This window comes from Bombus vancouverensis, chromosome 2 (genome assembly GCF_051014615.1).
Source record: "Bombus vancouverensis nearcticus chromosome 2, iyBomVanc1_principal, whole genome shotgun sequence".
Taxonomy (NCBI): domain Eukaryota; kingdom Metazoa; phylum Arthropoda; class Insecta; order Hymenoptera; family Apidae; genus Bombus; species Bombus vancouverensis.
The window spans coordinates 9,049,619-9,070,045 of record NC_134912.1 but is presented as its reverse complement, the minus strand read 5'-3'; the positions used below and the strand labels follow the sequence as shown (position 1 = coordinate 9,070,045).

The 20,427-nt window shown below is 36.3% G+C and overlaps 2 protein-coding genes across 5 annotated transcripts in view; one reads left to right on the top strand and one right to left on the bottom strand.

Moving 5' to 3' along the window:
• Positions 1 to 20,427, bottom strand: part of hwt (SH2 domain-containing adapter heavyweight) — a 244,732-nt gene that overhangs the window by 155,590 nt on the left and 68,715 nt on the right. The gene's annotated exons all lie outside the window — the stretch shown is intronic.
• On the top strand, positions 1,309 to 7,102 carry LOC117166430 (uncharacterized). Of its 4 annotated transcripts, XR_013060309.1 has the most exons (5): positions 1,309 to 1,449; positions 3,007 to 3,428; positions 3,817 to 6,121; positions 6,215 to 6,266; positions 6,725 to 7,102. XR_013060309.1 is itself a non-coding variant. In XM_033350396.2 (3 exons), the coding sequence occupies exons 2-3, from the start codon at positions 3,010 to 3,012 to the stop codon at positions 4,391 to 4,393; spliced, it is 996 nt and encodes a 331-aa protein (XP_033206287.1). In that variant the 5' UTR covers positions 1,309 to 1,449; positions 3,007 to 3,009; the 3' UTR covers positions 4,394 to 7,102. The 4 variants fall into 4 exon arrangements, 1 of the variants encoding a protein (XP_033206287.1); XR_013060307.1 differs by having other exon boundaries at positions 6,215 to 7,102; XR_013060310.1 differs by lacking the exon at positions 1,309 to 1,449 and adding an exon at positions 1,592 to 1,766 and having other exon boundaries at positions 6,215 to 7,102.

Sequence of the window (20,427 nt, the reverse complement as noted above, 5' to 3'; positions counted from 1 at the left end):
GCCAATTGAAAGCCGAGGTCCGATATTTTTCCATATTGATTCTTCATCTTAAACAAATATCGTTATCAATAACTATATTATCGATATGATAATAAAATATTCTTAAATTGGTCATAAAACGGTATTGATTAAAATTAAAATATCTACGATATCCATAATTGATACATAGAAACGATCAATTACATTACATCATCTGAGACCGAAATAACAGTCACATTTTTAATCAATATCTACAATTATTATCATACCGTTGCGAAAAACAAATTAAAAACAGGATTAAATTAAAATAAGAAAAGCTACGTATTAAAACGTTATCGTTTATCGTTTATCGAAAAATGCATTTATGTCGACTTACTTTAATTCGACTATAGCTATCATAATATCAAATTAATGATAAAAACCGAAATGATCTATTACATAAACCGAGTACGAACCATCGCAATATCGTACTAAATTAGAAATCAGAGTGAACAAATTTCTTCCTATATCTCTCTATCATGAAATAATAAACAAATCATCCCCTAAAAAATGAATATTCAACAAACGCAACCTAAGTGTCCAATCTATGATTCGTCGAAATATTCGAAGCAACAGGGACGCGCACCAAGAACGCGACCCATGAAACATAATCCGAGATTTCACGCGAAGATTATCAACGATGACCATCAGAGGGTGAACTAAAATGGAAGCAGCATAACGAGGCTGTCCCGCTATAGAAGGGTGACGCTGCACATCGGCCAGTTACGATTTTTCATCCATAATTAACTGTCACCATGGACCGGTCAAGTAATCAAAATGGAAACAGGAATCCGTCACACGTTACGATCTTCGTCGTGCAACACAGCGACGCCGGTATCTGATATCGACCTAAAAATCTCACGCCCATGTAAACTTCGTAATTAATTCCATCTATCCTCTGGAACATAAAAACGCCAACGAGAAAGAACAAAATATCCGAAAAAAATTTATCCAACTCTCTCAACTTTCCTTTTATTTCTTTCTCCTCCCTTTTGTTTTATTCCTTTTTCTTCTCCTCTGTTTTTTCCATTTCTATTTCTCGCGAGAACGTGGCAACGATAATAAATGCCTCGGTTACCTTTCGTTTCGACGACTCGCGCATAACAAAGAGAACAACGACGATTCCCCCTTAGCCGACTTCATTTTCTACCGCGCGCGGAAATCATTCGGTTTTGGCGACGCGCGTTACGTTCTCGCATCTCGCTGCGCGTGAAAGCGGCTCCCTACCAAAAGAAGCAGCGGGCTTTATCAGATAAAGTCGCGCTATCGGTCTTGGCAAATAAGGGAACGCTGACAGGTGGACGATGACACACAGTGCCGGTTGTCACAGAGGCGTACGTGCCGCGACAGCTATTTTTTTCCTCTCTTTCCTTTCGCCCCGCGCACCCGTAATTTCAGTTTCGCCCAACGCTGCTCGCAAGGACCTGCCGAGTGAGTAAATTCACCACGATCGATTTTAATATACACGTGTGTGTGCGTGAACGTACATGTAAAGATGATGTACGTGAGCGTCGTTATGGCGTGAATGAATAAGTGTTGGTCATATGCTATGTTGAAGATAAGAAATTGGACAGATGGCAACAATTTCTGTGAATTTTTGATGCTGATCTGTCGTGTTGGATTTTATTAAATTATTTACGCTCAATTTGGGAATTTAAAAATAATACTGTCCTATCCACAGATTCTGTTTACTAGACTCAAACAATAATAGATGGTTAGGAATTGTTCAAGTTATAGAGGAAATAAAGGTACACTTTTATTTAAGGTTCCAATTAACGTTCTAACAAATGTTCGATTAGGAATTAAAACAGCACTGCGTGTTTCAATGGAATAAGATAAGATAAAATAAGTCTGAGCTATATTCTTGCGTCACGTGGCCAATGAGTTAAGTCCGTAGCGACGGTTAAAGATAGCCGGTTAGATAATCAATCGACTGATAAAAAGTTGCGCGTGTCTAATGCGAGAACAACACCTGTTTTTCATCGTTCTTGATAGATTTAACACTTTGACTGCCACGCCGAAATCATACGTTTTGCTCAGGACCTCACAGGAGTATTTTTATTATTCAAAGCATATAGTGGCAAAATAATAATAAACTGATGATGTAAGACAACATTCTTCCCCAATGGACCGTTTATCTTATTGGCGGTCACGGGTGACCACCGTGACGCCTTGGTAACAGTTGATAGCGACATATTATAACAAGGCTTCGTTTATTTCAACAAACCATTCGCATTCGTTATTTCGTCGTAAGCAAAACGTGCAGAATATATTGTTGAATATATTGTAGAAGATATTAGTAACAGTATTTGCTCATTCTATATATAATAGTAAGGTATGTGCACACTGCTAACTTCAATTATATGATTATAAAGCAGCATTTACGATTATTTTCTAAGCTGTGTTTATAATAATATTCGTAGATTACCCCTCGAAGATATGGATGCAAACGCAGTGCAGCGTTAGATGCAAGATTTGTTCTCATTTTTTTTTTATCGTTGTTCTAATAAAAATGTTTAATTGTTCAATGGGGCACTTTTTATTTCAAAGTATCTTCTATTTATCGGTTATATTCAAAATGTCCTAACCGTCGATTTTCATTCAATTTTTACAATTGTAAGAAGTTCAAGCGCTCCGGTCACCAATGACCACCGTGGCGTCACAGAAGAAACCGTAGCCAGTCATATATGACCAACGTGGCAGTCAAAGTGTTAACCTCAATACGCAAAATTCATGTGTAATGCTATTGTACTATGTTTAAAGACATCCGCGATTAATATTCTAATAAATAAATTGAAAAGCGATGATGTTATAAACACTGCTCTTTAAATTTATCTTAGGCTTTACAATTACTCTTGCCATTTTCTTGCAATGTATCAACTCGTGGAAGCACGTCATTCAATATTCAATATAACTCGTGTACTTATGAAATGAGATTAAAAAATTACCAGAAAGCAAATAAACTAAATAATCAATTATTTCTATCAGATCATGAGTAGCCTGTACCCGAATCTGTGCGAGAGATTCAAAAGCGAGGGTGTCTGCCCGATCTGCCTGATGGAAATGGAACTAACGCCCAGATACGCTTGCTCCAATCAACATACAATGTGCTATCGTTGCAAACCTTATTACTACGACTGTCCCACTTGTCAGTGGCCGTTACACAAGGAAATGCCATCGCGAACATCTTCATCGTTATCGTCAGCTAGAGATTTACAACCTCACCCACTTCCACGCAAGTTCCATCAGTATCATCCTAGCGCTCCAAAACTGGACGAGTTTCAAGAACACGAGAGAAACCGTTACCCATCACCGCCACTTCAAGATCAAGAACTAAATGATTGTGCGTACGCTCATCTGGGTTGCTGGGTGAAAGTACCGACGAATTTGATGGACCTACACGAGTCTCGGTAAAGAACGTTGCAATTTTTAATAAAGTAATTTTTAATACGAGCGAAACATAACATGAACAATTTCGAAAGAAAACTACGAAATTCTGTTGTAGATGAAATATTTGCATTGACCGATCAACATATTCATCGATTTAAATTCAACGTTCAAATTGAAATTGAAAGAAGACATTGAAATAAGAAAATAAGACATTCGCAGAAAATACGTGTATTATAGAATTCTGTAAATAATTTTTGTATCACTTTTCCATATTGATATAGAATACGATACTTACAAATACGCTAGTGAATAAACTTATTATTCAATCCAAAAGAAATAATCGTGTGTTTACATTGTTAAGGAAAGAGAGAGAGCGAAAGTGTTCACATTGTTTTTTAAAAATTTCAGATGTCAATTCCGTCCTCACTTAGAGGAGGAACACCTTCCCACAGACGTAGCCCATAAACACGACGATTTGATCGAGTGCACCTATCGAGCGGTGGGTTGTAATGTGAAAACGTCACCCTGGAGGATTTCGATTCACGAGAACCATTGCATCTACAAGGATCGTTTCAACGAGCAGAACATTAGCGATTCCATGGAACGAGCGACCATCTCGAGTAACGATTGTGAAGATCCTGAAGAATTAGTCGAATGCAAATACAGAAGATATGGCTGCATGGTGAACATGCCTAGAAGACGAAAGCAGTTACATCAAGCGAAATGTAACTATCAGAAATATGATACCGGTGATGATGATACTTCGTCAGAAGGAGAGTACGATCCTGACGAACAAGTTCCTTGCGGATGGGCCGAATATGGATGTAAAGTGAGACCTAAACGTAGTCGTTTGGAAACGCACCAACAGAAATGCAATTACAGAATGGAGGAGTGTGCTTACAAGTATAACGGATGCACCGTCAAGTTTCAACTAGCTAGAAAACACGCTCACGAAAGAAACTGCGAATTTAATTATCTTTCGTAGATCAAGTATTTTATAAAGAAAATAGATACAAGATTATTTCTTATTGGTCGGATCTTTTAGTAAACGTTTTATGAACTTTTCATTCAATCGTATAAAATATTGTTTAAAAATATTTATTATTTGAGAAATATTTTAGAAGAATTACAAGTAAATTCGCATATTATATTAGTATTTTAATGATAATTGAAAGGTTTGCGCCGTGCGTTTCATAATAAATGACGAAACGTTCTTAATCTCTCCAATATATCACGAGAAGACGTACAAGCATTCAAACCAACGTCGTTAGTACTTCCAAGTATCGATTCGCATCTAGCTATACATTGTTCCAGAAGACAGTTCAAGCACATTGAATACCACACTATTAATTACGTTACCATCGATTAGGTTAGCTTAGAGGAAGAGTGTTTCATCTAAGCGAAACGAATTCGAATTCTAAAATCAAACTCCATTCGTTAGAGAAGTAGAATTTAGAAGGTGTATTAAAAAATACAGTAGATACCCTGTAAAATATTGGTTTCCTATCTATTTTGTAATAATATATTTATCAATAACACTGTGAAACTACTTCAAGATTCAAATATCTTCTTATACTTCAAAAAAGAAACTACAAAGCATACGATTAAATTGAACAATACGTACGCCACCCTGTGCACTTTTACTATTCCAATTACGCGTTTAATGCCAGTTAACAGGTGTCCTCCTTTTAAACGGCACATCGATTCGGTTTTCCAATGAACGAACTAAATCCAAACTTAATTACATTCGCAATCTGCAATATCATCAACTAGAACATGCGCATTTCTACGTCTGCCACGATGCATTTGCAAGAAAATTTATAAACCCTTCAACTCATGATTTCCAATAATTTGACAAATTATCCGAACATTATAATAAAAATGTATTCCTCTTCTAGAAGTGAGACAAGCACAACGAATGCAAATTTATGCAAGTTATTATTTTCTTCTTTTCTTTATGAATACGACTAAAGAACGGAAATGACACAAATTTGAGAAAAATTTGAGAAAACAGTTTGTCAAATTACTATATTTTTATGAATACGATTAAAGAATGGAAACGACGGAATTTTTAATCTTAGAAAACTATGTAAAGATTTCATCAAATCGTTATATTTTTATGAATATTATTAAAGAAAGGAAATAACAAAATCGTCGACTAGAGAAAGAGGCGAGTAAAGATTTTGTCACTAATACTGTTCATTCTCTTCATTGATTCTCTCTATCTCTCTTCTCCGCCCTCTTTCCATCCATCCTGGATCGTTGCAATCTCGTTGTATCATGAACACGATAGTGAAACTTACACTGCCATTCGAGGGATGATCCGGGGCATGATCGCCTGGAATGAGGGAATGATGGGTATGCCTGGGACATCGAACACCTGGAAGCTAATGATGTACAGCTTTCCTAGCCGCTAACTATCGCACTGTTTCGTGGCATTGCAACGCCAACACGAACGTTTATGGCGATCATTTATAAAACCACCGAAAAACCTTGAGAAACGAACTGTCTACAACGTGACTATACTCTCGCGTCAACGGGAAATATTTTCCACGTCCTATGCTCAGGTATTAAGATAATAAATCGCGCCGAACGCATTTATAACCGTATCTTGCTGTACAAGTTAACAGGTTGGTCGTTGCACGTGTCAGCGGAGGAAAATTGAATCTTCAAATAGGAATTTTTACGATGATGATAGGTTTGCGGAATAAAGGTGAGTAAGGATGTACTTTTGTAGTGTACGTCTAAGTTTGCTCTTCTTTAGGTAAGACGGATTATTTGGAGAATTAATTGCTTTTTTTTTTAGAGATAAGTTTGAAGAAAGGAAGTTAGTTCGATGAATTATGTGCATATTTATGGTAAGAAAATTATATCAATTTCTGTATTTCTTTTTAGATTATTTCATTCTAATTACCTCAACGAAAGTATAAATCAACGTTAATAAAAGATTCCTCGAATTCCTTTATTCATTTCGATTATAAAATTTCACGAATCGAATCTTTATTGAATTTTGGCAATGTGAAACCATTACATCTTTGAAACTTTCCATTTTTTGCTAAACGTTTCCATATCTAAAATATCGAATATTTTGCCAAGTATCTGATAATTTATTATTACATTTTCTTTTTCTCTTCGTCTGTAAAAAAAGATATGCCTGTCTAAAATATCAGGATAAAAGTGGATTCAGAGGGAAAAAGATTCGACGATTGACTGCATGAAAATCTCCAAAGAATCCAAAGATCCGAGTATATAGCTTTTTAGATACTACATAAATATTGAACGGGCCGGAAAATGGTAAGCTCTTGTCCGTTCACAGTTCACAGAAGCTGTCACCAGCCCGGCCAGAACTTTAACGATCAACGCTGACCCAGGCGATGGACAAAAGGGAATAGAAGCTGTTTTACATAGTAAAGACCAAGAAAGACTACCATCACCGCGACCCAACCGAATTCTTAAAGAAGATATTCACTTTTGAAGTAAGAAGAGGTTATTTCGCGAAATGCGAACGAGGCGTTCCAGTTTCTTTTTCTTTCCCACGTTATTTTCATCTTACTACAGAAAATATGTACGTGAAATATTGGAAACTTTTATATCAGACTGAAATAACTAATGAAATGATCCAGCGATGTCTTATTTATGTAAAAATATTTTACAAATGAATAATAAACGAGAAAAATATACGATAGAAATACAATGGAATATTTTATTACTTCCCCAACATTTATCCTAAGTAAATATTATTATTCTATATTAAGAATAATAGAAGGTACCTGATCAAAAGGTAGCAGTTTCCTTTCAATTTCAATTAAAATGAACACTAGACTTCTATGTTCTGAATGAACATCTATGAATGAACGTGATGTGTAATATTGAAAATCAGTCTCTGTTTGTGAAACGCTTCTAGCCAATATTGATATTTATAACTTTATTGCAAGTATAAATAAAAGGGAATTCAAAGATGAGGAAATCAGTAACCGTATTCAAATGTCTAAAACGAAAGTGGATATAAGCTGTGTGCGCTCTGCTCGGTAGCTGGTAGGAAGGAAAAGGGTGGTGAAGGGGTGCGAGAAAATTACACCCCTGGGGAACAGATCTGACGACGAGTGACACGAAGGGTCACGGTGAGCGAGAAGTCAGGCGACTTTAATTAAGACACAGGTGTCTTTTACTTATAGTTACACCGAGTTTCTCCAAGGGAATCATAGGAAATATGTCTATTACGGATGGAAAAAATACACACTAGCCTAATCTTCAGGTAAACCCTTACTGTCCCTTTAGACCATATTTAATTCGTGATTTTGAAGAATCACTCATCGCCATAATAATTTTTATTCTAAATACAAAAGTAATTTGCAACTGTATTATGATAGAATTCATTAAGCTTTTCTCAGCAATTTTCTACATCAAATTAAATAATTTATGAATAATTTTGCAAGATCAACATGCTTGCCACGGATCAATTTATTTTAGAATACATCACGTGTCTAAGTAAATAGAAAAATACAGTTTCATCTAAAGAAGCAAAAATCATTTTTAAATCTCAGAGACACTTTCGTATAGACTCGTATCCGTGAATTTGTGTCCATCATAATTATCGTATCTCATGTTACGTATTACTATCCTCCTCAGAATAAAATTTTAATTTTATTTAAAACACCTCTCCGAGTAATGAGAATAGTTCGAGAAATTATTGCGTAAAAATATCAAAATCACGATCGAAATTTAAATTTCGAAAATATTCCGTATAAACTGAAAGGAATGTCTGTTTTGCGCCAAAAAATTCTAACATTGTCTTGCCTAAAGCGAATTTAATGGCGGACTGGGATTTTTCGTCGGAAATCCACGTAGAATGTCTCAGCCAAGATGTAGACTGGCGCCTGACCCAAGAATCACCTTTAATGCATGTATTCATACGATAAGCTGGTAGCTTCAAATCAGACGCATAGGTAGAATAAGTGTTATAAGGATTTCAACAAGGGCGAACACTTCTTGACAAAGCAAGCGACTCGTCGGATATCTTCCAGTTATTTCCCTTAAATACTGTCCAAACAGTCAAATCCTTGCTGCAAAAGCACGATATCCTTCTATGAGTATCTGTCACTGGGGGGAACCCCTTATGAAAACCGTATCAAGGGATTCTTCCTTGGAGTGGATGTCAACGATATTGACTTTTTATCATGTCGACGTATATCAAGAGGAATTTGGTAATACAGTGGAAATTACGAATTTTTACAATGGGGAGAAATTTAACATTTGAGGGTTTTAAGCAATGATAATTCAATAGCGCGTAATTGTATATAATAGTATTTAACACTGTATATATTAGGTTGTCTGAATAGTTTCTTTAGTTTTATGAGGAAATAATAGACGCACAATGTTTTTTGTTTAATATTATTTTATCGAATTACGTCCGATCCGTTTTGTTATGTTAAGATAAACACCGCGACATTTCACAGACTTGGTTTCATGTTTATATGAAGGTGCACTGTTGTAAAAGACAAGTTTGCGAAAGAACGACACTTTTCGGACAACCTAATAGTTTAATTAGCTTACGATAAATTCAAGTGTGGAAAGAATATATATGATATATGTAGAAAATTTGAAAAATCTTCAAAGTGGAATGCTAACTATAGAACTTGATAGATAAAACAAATTTATGTATGTTAGATCCATTTCTCTCGTTCCGCCCATAAAAATATGAAACTGTACAAAATCCGCAGTTTATTAGTAAATAATGTGTACAACTTCTTGTACGAAACTTTGCAACTTTAAATAAGAAACCTAAAAATGTATTACTTCACTAGCAAATAACCTTACAAATAATAATTTCCTCCATTTGGAGGTACAGGGTATCGATTAAGGTACATCCAGTTATGTATAATATTTCACTTTCCCTTGCTACGACCGTTTCAAATGGCCCCAGGTAAAGGCGATCTAAAGCCACTTAAGAATCTCAATTTACGACACTCTCCACACGCTAATTTCCTGTACCTACATACATTGAGAGATCCAAGGCCTTCGTGTACTGTAACAATTGATATTAATAACCATTTCGTTCTCAGCGTGAATTACCTGTCTATTTCGTAATACCATTCACCCATATATCTGTATCCTCCTGCACGATCTCGTTGCCGATATTATCGTTATCTATGTACCGCGACCACCCGTTGATCATCGTGCGTTGATCACGAAAAGCTGGAGCAAGTCTATAAACTGTCCGGTGTTCGGAATAGGGCTCATATGCTGGCCACAAGTTCCAGACCATAATATTCTCACATAAATACATCTCGCCTAAGTAAAACGGAGCGAAGCTTCAGGTCAGTGGCGAACACCTTGCACGAAGCACGCACGCGAACTCAATAATTCACTATGAAGTTGCTCTCGACGCCGCGAAGGGGAAAGGCAGTCGTATCTCAATTTTGTCAGGATATAACTATCAGCGTTTCGGTAACGAGAAAATCCACGCCAATCCTATGGAAGGGCCTTGGTGATTGGATACCGAAACATCTGATTCCCTGGGCACGTACGCGATTATCGTTCATCGATAGATCGTAACTACAGCCGAGTTTTCTATGGATCAAGATTTATGTCGAACAGATATCCGCTCGCGAGAGTGCATGACGAACGAAGAGTATAACCAGGATGATCGTCAAGTGATTGTAGAGTTTGCAGAGTTAGTTCCCGCTGAAGATTCTCTTTTTAAAATGAAACGATGAATAAAGCGTGGAGAGTTGCGGGCAGCGTTGATCGATTAATGCGTAGGAGGAGGAGATGTTGATTCTTGGAAATAGAGGTTGATTTAATTTATTGATGAAATTAATCGTCAATTGGTAATTGTAAGTATTGATCTTTAAGATTGTCAATTGATGATTAAAGATATCAGATATTAAATTTGTATAATATGTACATTATGAATTAAAATAAAGCATATTTATGGGATCTTTTTATTTCTCACCGTGTAACTGTAATTATTAGTTCCATGGTTTTCCCTCCGGTCGATACGCGATATTCAGATGAAAATGTTGCAAGGATTTCGTAAAAAAGGTGCGAATGTTTTTATATGTAGATGAGATGTCGAAGGTAGGAAATGGAATTTTCAGAGAATATAGGAAATGGAATTTTTTAATAGAATACATCTTTCTAGGAAAATCGATGAATAAAAAATTTGTAAAAAGACTGTACTGATTTACAGTATACAAATCTTTGATACAAAGCCACGAACTATATCATATTATTTCCACCTCGCCTCCTTTTTGACCTAAATTCTCTGATAATCATAATACAAACAATTTTCTGGACGTCTTATATCAAATTCTTTCAAGTTATCATCGACAAGCGAGGTGAGATTAACTTTATATTACGTCAAAGCACGTGTCGGTGTAATTTAATTTAGCTGATCGCAGGATTGGTTTGTTTGTAGTAAACCCGACACGATGTTTCAACTGGTTTTCCAGCAATTACGTTAACAACTCCAATACTTGTTTCCGCGCACGTTCCTGACAAACGACTTCTGCGTTCGAGGTTTATAAAGAGGGAAAGTCTCTCGGTGCGGGATTACAATTTTTAATATAACTCTTTGCATGAAAAAAGACGATAAGCGAGAAGGAATTGGAGAAACGAGATGCAAAGAAGCGTAAGAAAATACTACCCAAAAATATTTTATCAAACTTATTATTCGACGATTAGTGAGAAGAGACATCGTTAAGACAATTAGTTGTTGATTTACAAAACCATACGCTGAAATTATTGCTTGAGGAAAATATTGTTTAAGGAACAACTACGTGTACTGAACATGCTAAAAGAAAAACTGTAACAGTAATATTCGCATTGTCTAACTACAAAGAATAACGATATCGCTTAAACAATTTGTAACAAAGTAATATAAAGTATTTTTATTTGAACGTTAACTCGTATCGCATGGACCATATGAAAAATCATAGACAATAAGAATAATCAGTGAACACGTTCAATTTTACAACCGACACTTCCAGTTACTTGAAAATGTTGTAAAGTACATCGTACACGGAATATCGCAGATAGTAGAAATGTAATCAATGAACTTTTAATTGATTATATACCTTCAATTGGTGTTTTCTTTTTCTGAACCCTTTCTTCGTGTCGACAGAAATATTGCAGAAACAAGAACGGCATTTACATACCAAGACGAGAACGAAGGGTGACGAAGGAACAAAAAGAAAGAGAAGCAACAGTAGCGACAGTATGAAGAAACGAATTTAATGAAACGCAAGAAACCCGAATAAAAGTGTATTTGTAATGCAAATACGCGTTGGACCAGTCCCGGAGGGCCGAAAAATGAAAAGCCGATGAAACAGCCGGCTACGAAATCGACCGTCCCATCACTCTCGCTTAATCCGATTTCAAATTCTTCGACGTCTCCGAATCACGTCTCCGAGACGCTTTCCGCTTTCTGCAATCTCGCTTAAAAAATCCTGATTTCTTTCTTTTAATTACCTCGGGGACCCGGCTGATCGTCAAACCGAGTACACGCCTGGAATCCTTATTAAACGAAATCCGAATTCTCGGTAGTATCAGAATCGTATCTTGCCGCGCTAACCTGATTAACGTTTTACAGTATGCAGAATTTCATAGTTTAGATTCCCCTCATTAGCGTATTTGATATTGTTAAGGTATAGAGAGAATTTGAAAAAACAAATAGTTTAAATTTATTTACAAATTATTCAGCTCTACATATACGTTATTCTATGGAGGACTCAATAACCTACTCGCTCGGTTGTTTGTTCGCTTCTGACGATTCTAATCACTTCTAACGGCTTTTAATAACTTCTAACCGCTTTCGTCTCAACTGAGACCTAGACGTCCTTCAACGCTCACATACACTTTCACACGTACAGTATAAATGTATCATCTACTTAACAGATATATTAAGGGGAGTCCTGAATTATAATGTTCTAAAACAGCGTCTTCTTGTGATTTTCTCTAGAAGGAAAAAAAAGAAATGAAGTTATTGAATTTTGAGGTATAATTTTATAAATATTTAACGAATACAAAAAATTTTTTTTAAGTAAAAAAAATTATAACAGATTTCTAAGCCTATTTCATGGGCTGCGGTTTTCAATCGAAGTGAAAGATTCGCCTCGTAATTCTTGACTGAAACGGAAAACCAAAAGGGATTAAATTATTATATATTTTTCTTCTCGATGAAATAAAAAAAAGGCAGAAAATAGTGTGACATTAAAAATTTTGGCGGGTTTAAAGAAAAAATGTGTTTTTCAAAAAGAAAAAATTAACTTTAAGGTACTATAACAATTATTTAAATAAACTTTTTGACGAACTTTTTTAGTTGATTGAGAAGAAAAATATATAATAATTTAATGCTTTTTTGGTTCTTCGTTTCAGTCAAGAATTACAAGTGGATCTTTCACGCCGATTAAAAACTATAGTCCATGAAATAGGCTTAGAAATCTGTTATAATTTTTTTTTACTTAAAAAAAATTTTTTGTATTCGTTAAATATTTATAAAACTATACCTCAAAATTCAATAACTCCATTTCTTTCTTTCCCTCGTAAAAAGATCACAAAAGGGCGCTGTTTTAGAACACTATAATTCAGGACACCCCCTTAAGTACGTCTAACCTATTGAGAAAGCACCATCTATTTGAAAATAATTAAATAAAATAATATTTTGTCAATATATTGAACTATGATAATACAGAAAATTGAGACGTTAGTTATTTCTACGATCTGTTTCACGTATCCGATTGTGAATCACTGATTTCCTTATAAACATTATTTTGCTAATTAAATCAGACAAAAGATTCATTTAAGACTTTCACAAGATGGGCAATCAGCGTGCAATAGAATTATGCTTAAAGATATAATTCATATGCTAATTCAGAGGAGAGGTAGTCAAAGAAAGTGATTGAAATGAATAAAGAAATTCTATGAATGTGTTCATAAAGTTCCCACTCGATCGGTCTTCTACTTAGAAGTACATTTCCTTTCAAGTAGGTACTTATATCTATCTCACCTTGCTTCGAGTCTACTTGCATACAGTAGAATTTCTCTCTTGCATCATTGTTCCAAGCTACTTTCAAACTACTTATACTCGTCTATTAATAACGTTTCTCAGCCACCAACGTTTATAAGCAACCTCCTCCTCACGCAAATCCAAAAAAGACGTTCGTGTTCCTTAAGTCTGCTCGATGGAAGCGGGAAAGAGCCGACGTATAAATATTATCGAAGCTTCGGCTGGGTGGATGTTAGCGCGGAGAGAGAAACGAAAGAGTATACGACGAGTGTCGAGAATCGAAGGAATCATTATTTACCGAGAGAGCTGGCTATTGTCCTCTTCGACGGATGCATTGTCGAATTAAGGGCTTTTGTGACAGCGAATCGTGGAAGCGCACAATACTTTCGCCTCTCTTTCGCTCCCATCATCTTTCTCCTCTATTCTGTTTTCGTTCATCGTACACAGATTTCCCTCTCTTTTTCACCCCTTTCCCTCCCCCTTCCATCGTACATCTCCCTCCGCGCGAATCGCTTTGACAGTTACCTCGCAAATGAAAGCACTTTTCCGCCGAATAGACAAAATAAATCGAGTCCCTCATACAATGTCGATGATTTCGTAACAATGCGTGTCTGCTCGGCGTCCGACCTACGCACGAATAAATAGGCAACCCCATCCACGGAAAGTCCCTATCGTCAGACGATAAAGCAGCGTTCATTGTGTTCTTTTATCGGGTATAAAAATGTAAGGCCCAAGAGTGATCTTTATCAGGCTAGAATCATCGAACGTTGCCGAGTTTCGTTTTTGGTTATTTGTTCGTTGAATTTTTAATTGACGTTTATAAGATTGATGAATCACGCATGTGCTTCAAGAGTAACATAATTTTTGAATCTTTTAGGAACGGAAATTTTTTAGAAGAATTAATTATAAAACATAGAATGTAAAGATAGTAGACTCTAGGAAACAATGGTCAAATATTATTCTTATACTTTCAAATCATTGTTTGATCGAATTTAAGAAAATTCATTTGTAAGGAAACAAACAGTTCCAATGAGAGAAATGGCTAACAATTTGTACTTTGTTAAAGTAGCAGGTCATTTTAAAATTAAACTAAGTATTAAAACCAATTCTGTGGTCAAAGCTTGAATCGTGTGATATTCGCGGTAACGTGGTAACAAAGAAGCGTTAATACGAACGTTTATTATTTAAAGTATGTACATTATAAGAACAAGCGTTCGTGTTAATAAACGGGAAAAATGTCGAAACGTACATGCGAGAGGAAAGCGGCGATAACAAAAAGCCAGGGGCGTGTGTTCTTCCAATGATTTATCGATGGTAATTAAAGAGCCGAACGTCACCACCGGCTGCGTGTAGATGACCAATGGCCGGTGCGTGAGCCACGTATTAATAGTACCTTTTAACATCCACCGCGAACCTTGCTTCAACAGCCATTTCCGTCGTTAAATAAATACGCCATCGAGTCACGTGTACACGCGATTTTGCTCGTAACTTGATGCAAATTTCCCGCTGATACCAATACGCGCAGTAATTGTCCATGATAATAAAAAATTTACATTGAACATATTGCAACCATAGATTTCGAATTAATATTCTCTCGTTTCAAGTCTATCGAACGCCTTCTGGTTCACTTTCGAATGCAAATTATCGCACACGGCCACCGTAATGAACAGAAAAGTGTATTTTATAGGATTCAAAGATTCATGAATAAACATTAAAATATAAGAGGAGCGAAAGAATCGCAAAGGAATCCAATATGTTTTTAAAATACAAAAAGTTCTCAAGACCTGGACAAAGTCTTAGTCGCGTTTGTACGTGACGGAGTACTTGTAAGATGATACTGAGAACCGGTCCAGATACATTTTCATTGTACCACCTCAAATATCTTCGTCACAATACTCGTCACTCGAGACTTCGAAACCTCCTCGGTAACATCAAACTTTTAACCTTACACTTGCCCCGCTATTTCCTATTATTATTCGCTATCTTTCGCCTGTTCTATTTATAATAACCCCGTAACAATCTGCCTCCCTATAACCTGAGAATCTTCCCCAAAATCAACTTCGCATCCAATCATCCACTAAATCTTCCCTTACAGACACCAATTTTGACATGTTCGTCTTCAATCTCTATCCATACCTTTCTAATCGTGTTTGACTTCTACCAAACACGATCTTATCTATAGTAATGTCGGGCCAATGCCTTTTCATCGCGACGCATTAGTCGCCGAGACTTTGACGAACCAATTAAATAAATGGTCTTAAATTGTACAGCCGATGGTAGGGTAGCGTCGCGTCGTGGCGCCTTTATCCACGGCGCCTCCGCGTTTCTTCCATTAAGGATCACCCCTGTACGTACCCCTTCGCATTGGAAAGCAGAACCAGGGCCACTCTCAGCCCTCTTGCTCGTCCTCTTTCGACGCTTCGCCCGTCGTTGTCATCGGTGGCGTTACTGGAATTACATTGGATCCACAAAGGGTTGAGGAAAGACTTTCATCAATGCATACAACACGTCCATTGTTCTTCCGCGTAAGATTGATCCCTCCTGGTTTTCTAAACGTACCCCATGGAAACACAAGACGAGATACGTCTTTGAAATTGTAGGCTGTTCTTATTACTATGATGCTGTATATATAGATAACAAGCTGCGTGAATTATTTATACTAAAAAAGGGTGTAACGTACCAGAATGACAAAGGATCATTGTTTCGCAATGTGACCAAGTACGATATGTACGTTACATGATTTCTATGAATTTACGGTGTACCATATTGATTGGAAGATCAAATATGCATAACCATTTAACGAATTTATTTTAAGTTGTCCTATATTTCAAGCTTTCGTCATTACACGGAAAATATGAAACGAGGGCAAGAAATAACGTCGAGAGATCCGTTGGAAAAAGTTTCTTGAGCACTCTCCGACGTTAAAGTGATATTGGTAAGGAAAGATATTTAAAACGGTGAGGAATAAAAACGTATCTCGAAACAGTGCACGATTCGACGAACGATTGCGATCGCTAAGAAAAGTCGTAAAAGAGTAATGGAGTTGCAAGTAAGTAGTTCGTAACATGAAAGCATAGTTACTTGCAAAGCCAAATATCATATACCTTCATACATACCTATTTGTATTTAAAACACTAATACAAGAATCATCAAGGTACTATAACCCAAGTTTAAAAATGTTCATGTGAAGAACCGAAATTTCAAATTAAAATAAAAATTCAACTTAAATATAATTATTTGTAATGCATTAATCACAGTGTGTCGCAAATGTTACTCGACGTTACAAGGCATTTAATGTGTTACAAACCATCATATAAAAAATCGTGCAACATCGCAGATAGCCGGAATTCCTTTGAAGAGTCGGCCTTAAAATTATTTCATGAGGTGAAATATACGTTCGGTGGGGAACCGTAACTCTTTTTGATCGAGTGGCCTCGGCCAGTATGCCACGGCTACGAGAAGGCAAAAGATACCGCGGTGAATTGTAATAATGCACCTGCAGTATCAACAGGCCTTATACAACACAGACCCTCTTCTTGCACAGATAGATTTGAGTATACTATCTGAAGGAGAACGTATGAAAGCTCGGGATGCGAAATACGAAGCGAAAGTACACGAGGAGGAACGAGAAGCACAGGAGGAACAGCCGGTTCCTATTTAGTGCTTCTACGTCGACTATGTCAACGTTATTATACCGCAGATTCCCAAGGGAGTGAGGGTGCAACCCGGCAACCCGGAGCGAGGGGGTGTGACCACGACGAATACGTCGCAAAAGTGGTTTTTTAAAATATGGATAAAGTGTAACACGCTTGCACTGCTGAAAGGTGGGGTAGCCGCGCTTTGAGCCCGCCTCTAAATTATAGCAACACCTTGTCAACCGAGAACAAGGACGTTCCAAATTGATGTACCACGCGGAGAACATAGATTAATGGCTTCGATAGCCGGCATAAGGAATAAAGAGTTTTCGCGTCAGTTATTCTCTATGAAATTTTTCTATTAAAAAAAATCGAGTTTGGTTTGTTTGTTATGTAACCGGTGGTTGTTGGAAACTCTGTGATCTGTAGCGAAACAGGTGGATATTGAAATATGAAGTAATTTGATCTTCGATCTTGAATATGGAGAATTACAGTGTTAAAATATTTTATTTGTTTATCATAGAGTTTATTCACTTTACAAAAATTTCTACTAAACAATTCAAAAACTGTTCTTCTTAATGAAACTTAACGAAACAATTATAATTTTAGAATAATATAAATATACAATATTTTGATCCACTTTTAATTCTTTTAATTCTGTTCGATCGCTGTATACATACCTGAAGATTCTTATGCAGAAATTTCTCTTTAATTTAATTTTACGACAAGGAACTAATTAAGTATCCATGGAACTTGAAAAAAAATAAGGGATGGAGGGTTCAGATATTAAATATTCCAGAGCATGCAAATGCTGACTTTCCTCGCAAGACTTCTGAAAGAAAACGGTGCACGCAACGAGTGTATTATCTGTGACTAATGCACATATCTCCAGCCATCTGAGAATCTCTCAATAATGCATTGTGAAGTTTCGTACAGACGGCTAGAAGTATGCACGGCCTTCTTTAATAACTGATGAGGCGTAACGATATCAAAACAGAGAGACACGAGAAACCTCCGTCTCGAGAGACTCATTCTTCTTGCCCTTGCAATCGTGAATGAAGGAAGAGATCTTCCAGGTAGAATATTCGGGATAACCGCAGCAATAACCGTTTCGACCCTCTACAGAGTGTGAGATTGAAGCTTCTTTTATTCTTGAACGCACACGAACCACCAAGTTCACTTGTGCTGGTTCAAGAATTTAATGAAACTTTTTTCTCAAAGTCTCACCTGTTACTTTTCTCATAAGCATTGTCATATTGAGAAAGGAAAATTCATGAACATAATGTCAATTGAAAATGATATAATGCAGTTTAGTGAAATAAAACGTATAAGCAGGAAGAAGAGATTTCGAATAAACATCTGCAGGTACGAAAAATCGTTGCAGAGAACGTAACGAAGAAGAAACTTAATCAATTGATTATATTAATAATTAAGAAGAAATTCTATTAATGAAATTACGTTATTTCTTCGAGTATCCATGGACTCTACTATGTTGTATTGTTACATCTAATTTTGCGAATCAACATATTTTTAAATAGATTGATCAGAACCTCTATACCTTGAATTACACTCTCTTGTAGTTCCCGATCTTCACTTAATCTTCTAAATATTTCTAATATATTTCTCTTAAACCATTTGCAATAAAAAAAGCTGCGTCGATATCAATACGTGTTTATCGAAATATAAACTGAATTTATATTTAACATCCACGATATGTTTAATCATAGTGAAGATGAACGGAAAATGGAAGACACTGTAGCTGTATACTTATCTCAATACCCAGCACAAATGTCTGACCACAACCATACTCAAATCACTTACAGGCAAAGCAAACCACGGAAGCGGTTTAATAGCGAATTATCGTGAATTTAGGATAAATGATCATTTACGATGGAAGAACCTACATTATCGGAGACCAAATGCACGTCTTTATCCGCCTCTTCGTTCGAAGAGGGAAACATTTACATTTTCGTAGGAGCAGGAGGGTTGACGAGCGTGTTCGTTAGAAATCGCCAGGTCTTTTACGACTTCGACCCTCGAATGGTATAAAGAAATGAAGCATAAAAATACGCTTAACGATACAATTAAGGATTTATACGAAAGAAATCAAAATGAAAGATATACTGGCGGTGGAAAATATAAAATCATTTCCCTAATTGTACTTACACCGAATCGCCTAACTTTATTATTAATCCAAAATTAATGTTACAGATATTAGTAATTAATTTCCTTTATTTTGAGAAGTTTTCGAAAATGACGAAATTCCAATCTAACTATTTTTTATAGTATAAGATTCTACGAAACACGCAGTAATTCCAAATCTCTTGACAAATTTTATCCGTACATTTTACATTAGAAAATCATTCGAATTGCCAAAAATACGCCGTTGTAAATCGACAATTATTTTACAAAAAATTCCGTATTGATCAGTTTGTCTATTCTACTATTAACGTTGCTTAATATTAACAACGATAGAAAATAAGCAAATTTAAAGCCTCGCGAGACGCAAGTATTCTTCGTCATCAGAGGAGGAATCAGACAAGCATTAATTCTATATAACATCGCTTTCTTTCGCGACAAAAGACGAAATACTTGCAAAGTATCGTCCACAGTAGTTGGTTTACGGAATCGGGTCTCGGACTGTACAAGTCGCGAAGGAAGGAAACGGGAGCGGAATTTTTCCTCGGTAGCTGGAGAAAATAAATAACGTCCTCTCAGAAGGGTGGTCGAGAGGTAAAGAGAAACTGTTGCCTGGAAATATATCAAACCGTTCCTTCGGGTGTTCGTCTCACCGTGTCAGAGTATGTTTTATGTGGTCCGCCGGCTCACTGAAACAATAATTCAGCTCGATTGCACGTTTTACTCTACCGTTCTTGGTACGCCTCCTTTTTTGGCACCAGTCAACTTCGTTTACACTTTCTCGAAGAAATTTGTAGAATTTGTCGGTACAATTCGTGTGGTTGTTGATATATCACCATGCGATGCGGCAGATAGTACATTTCCAGTGGAGTACGTATGAAGATCACGCGAGAAACTATGATGAATTATATTTTTCGTTGTTTATAGGAGAGCAATTTCAAGATATCGATTCAAATACTGGCAATAAATTATTTTTGAACTTTTCAAAAATATCAATCGCCAGGTCATCTAATTTTATTCCCCGCGTCAATTCTCCTTTTCACTTAAGTCATATTAAAATATTTTCTTTAAGACACGAAGTGACATCGATAGTCTTCACACACACGCGATACAAAATATAGATTATAAATAGAACTTCCAAGATACAAAAGCGATATCTTTGAAGTTCTATAATCAATAGAAGAATACCAAGATGGCAGATAATACAAACTTCCTTTCACAGATGTATTTCTATTT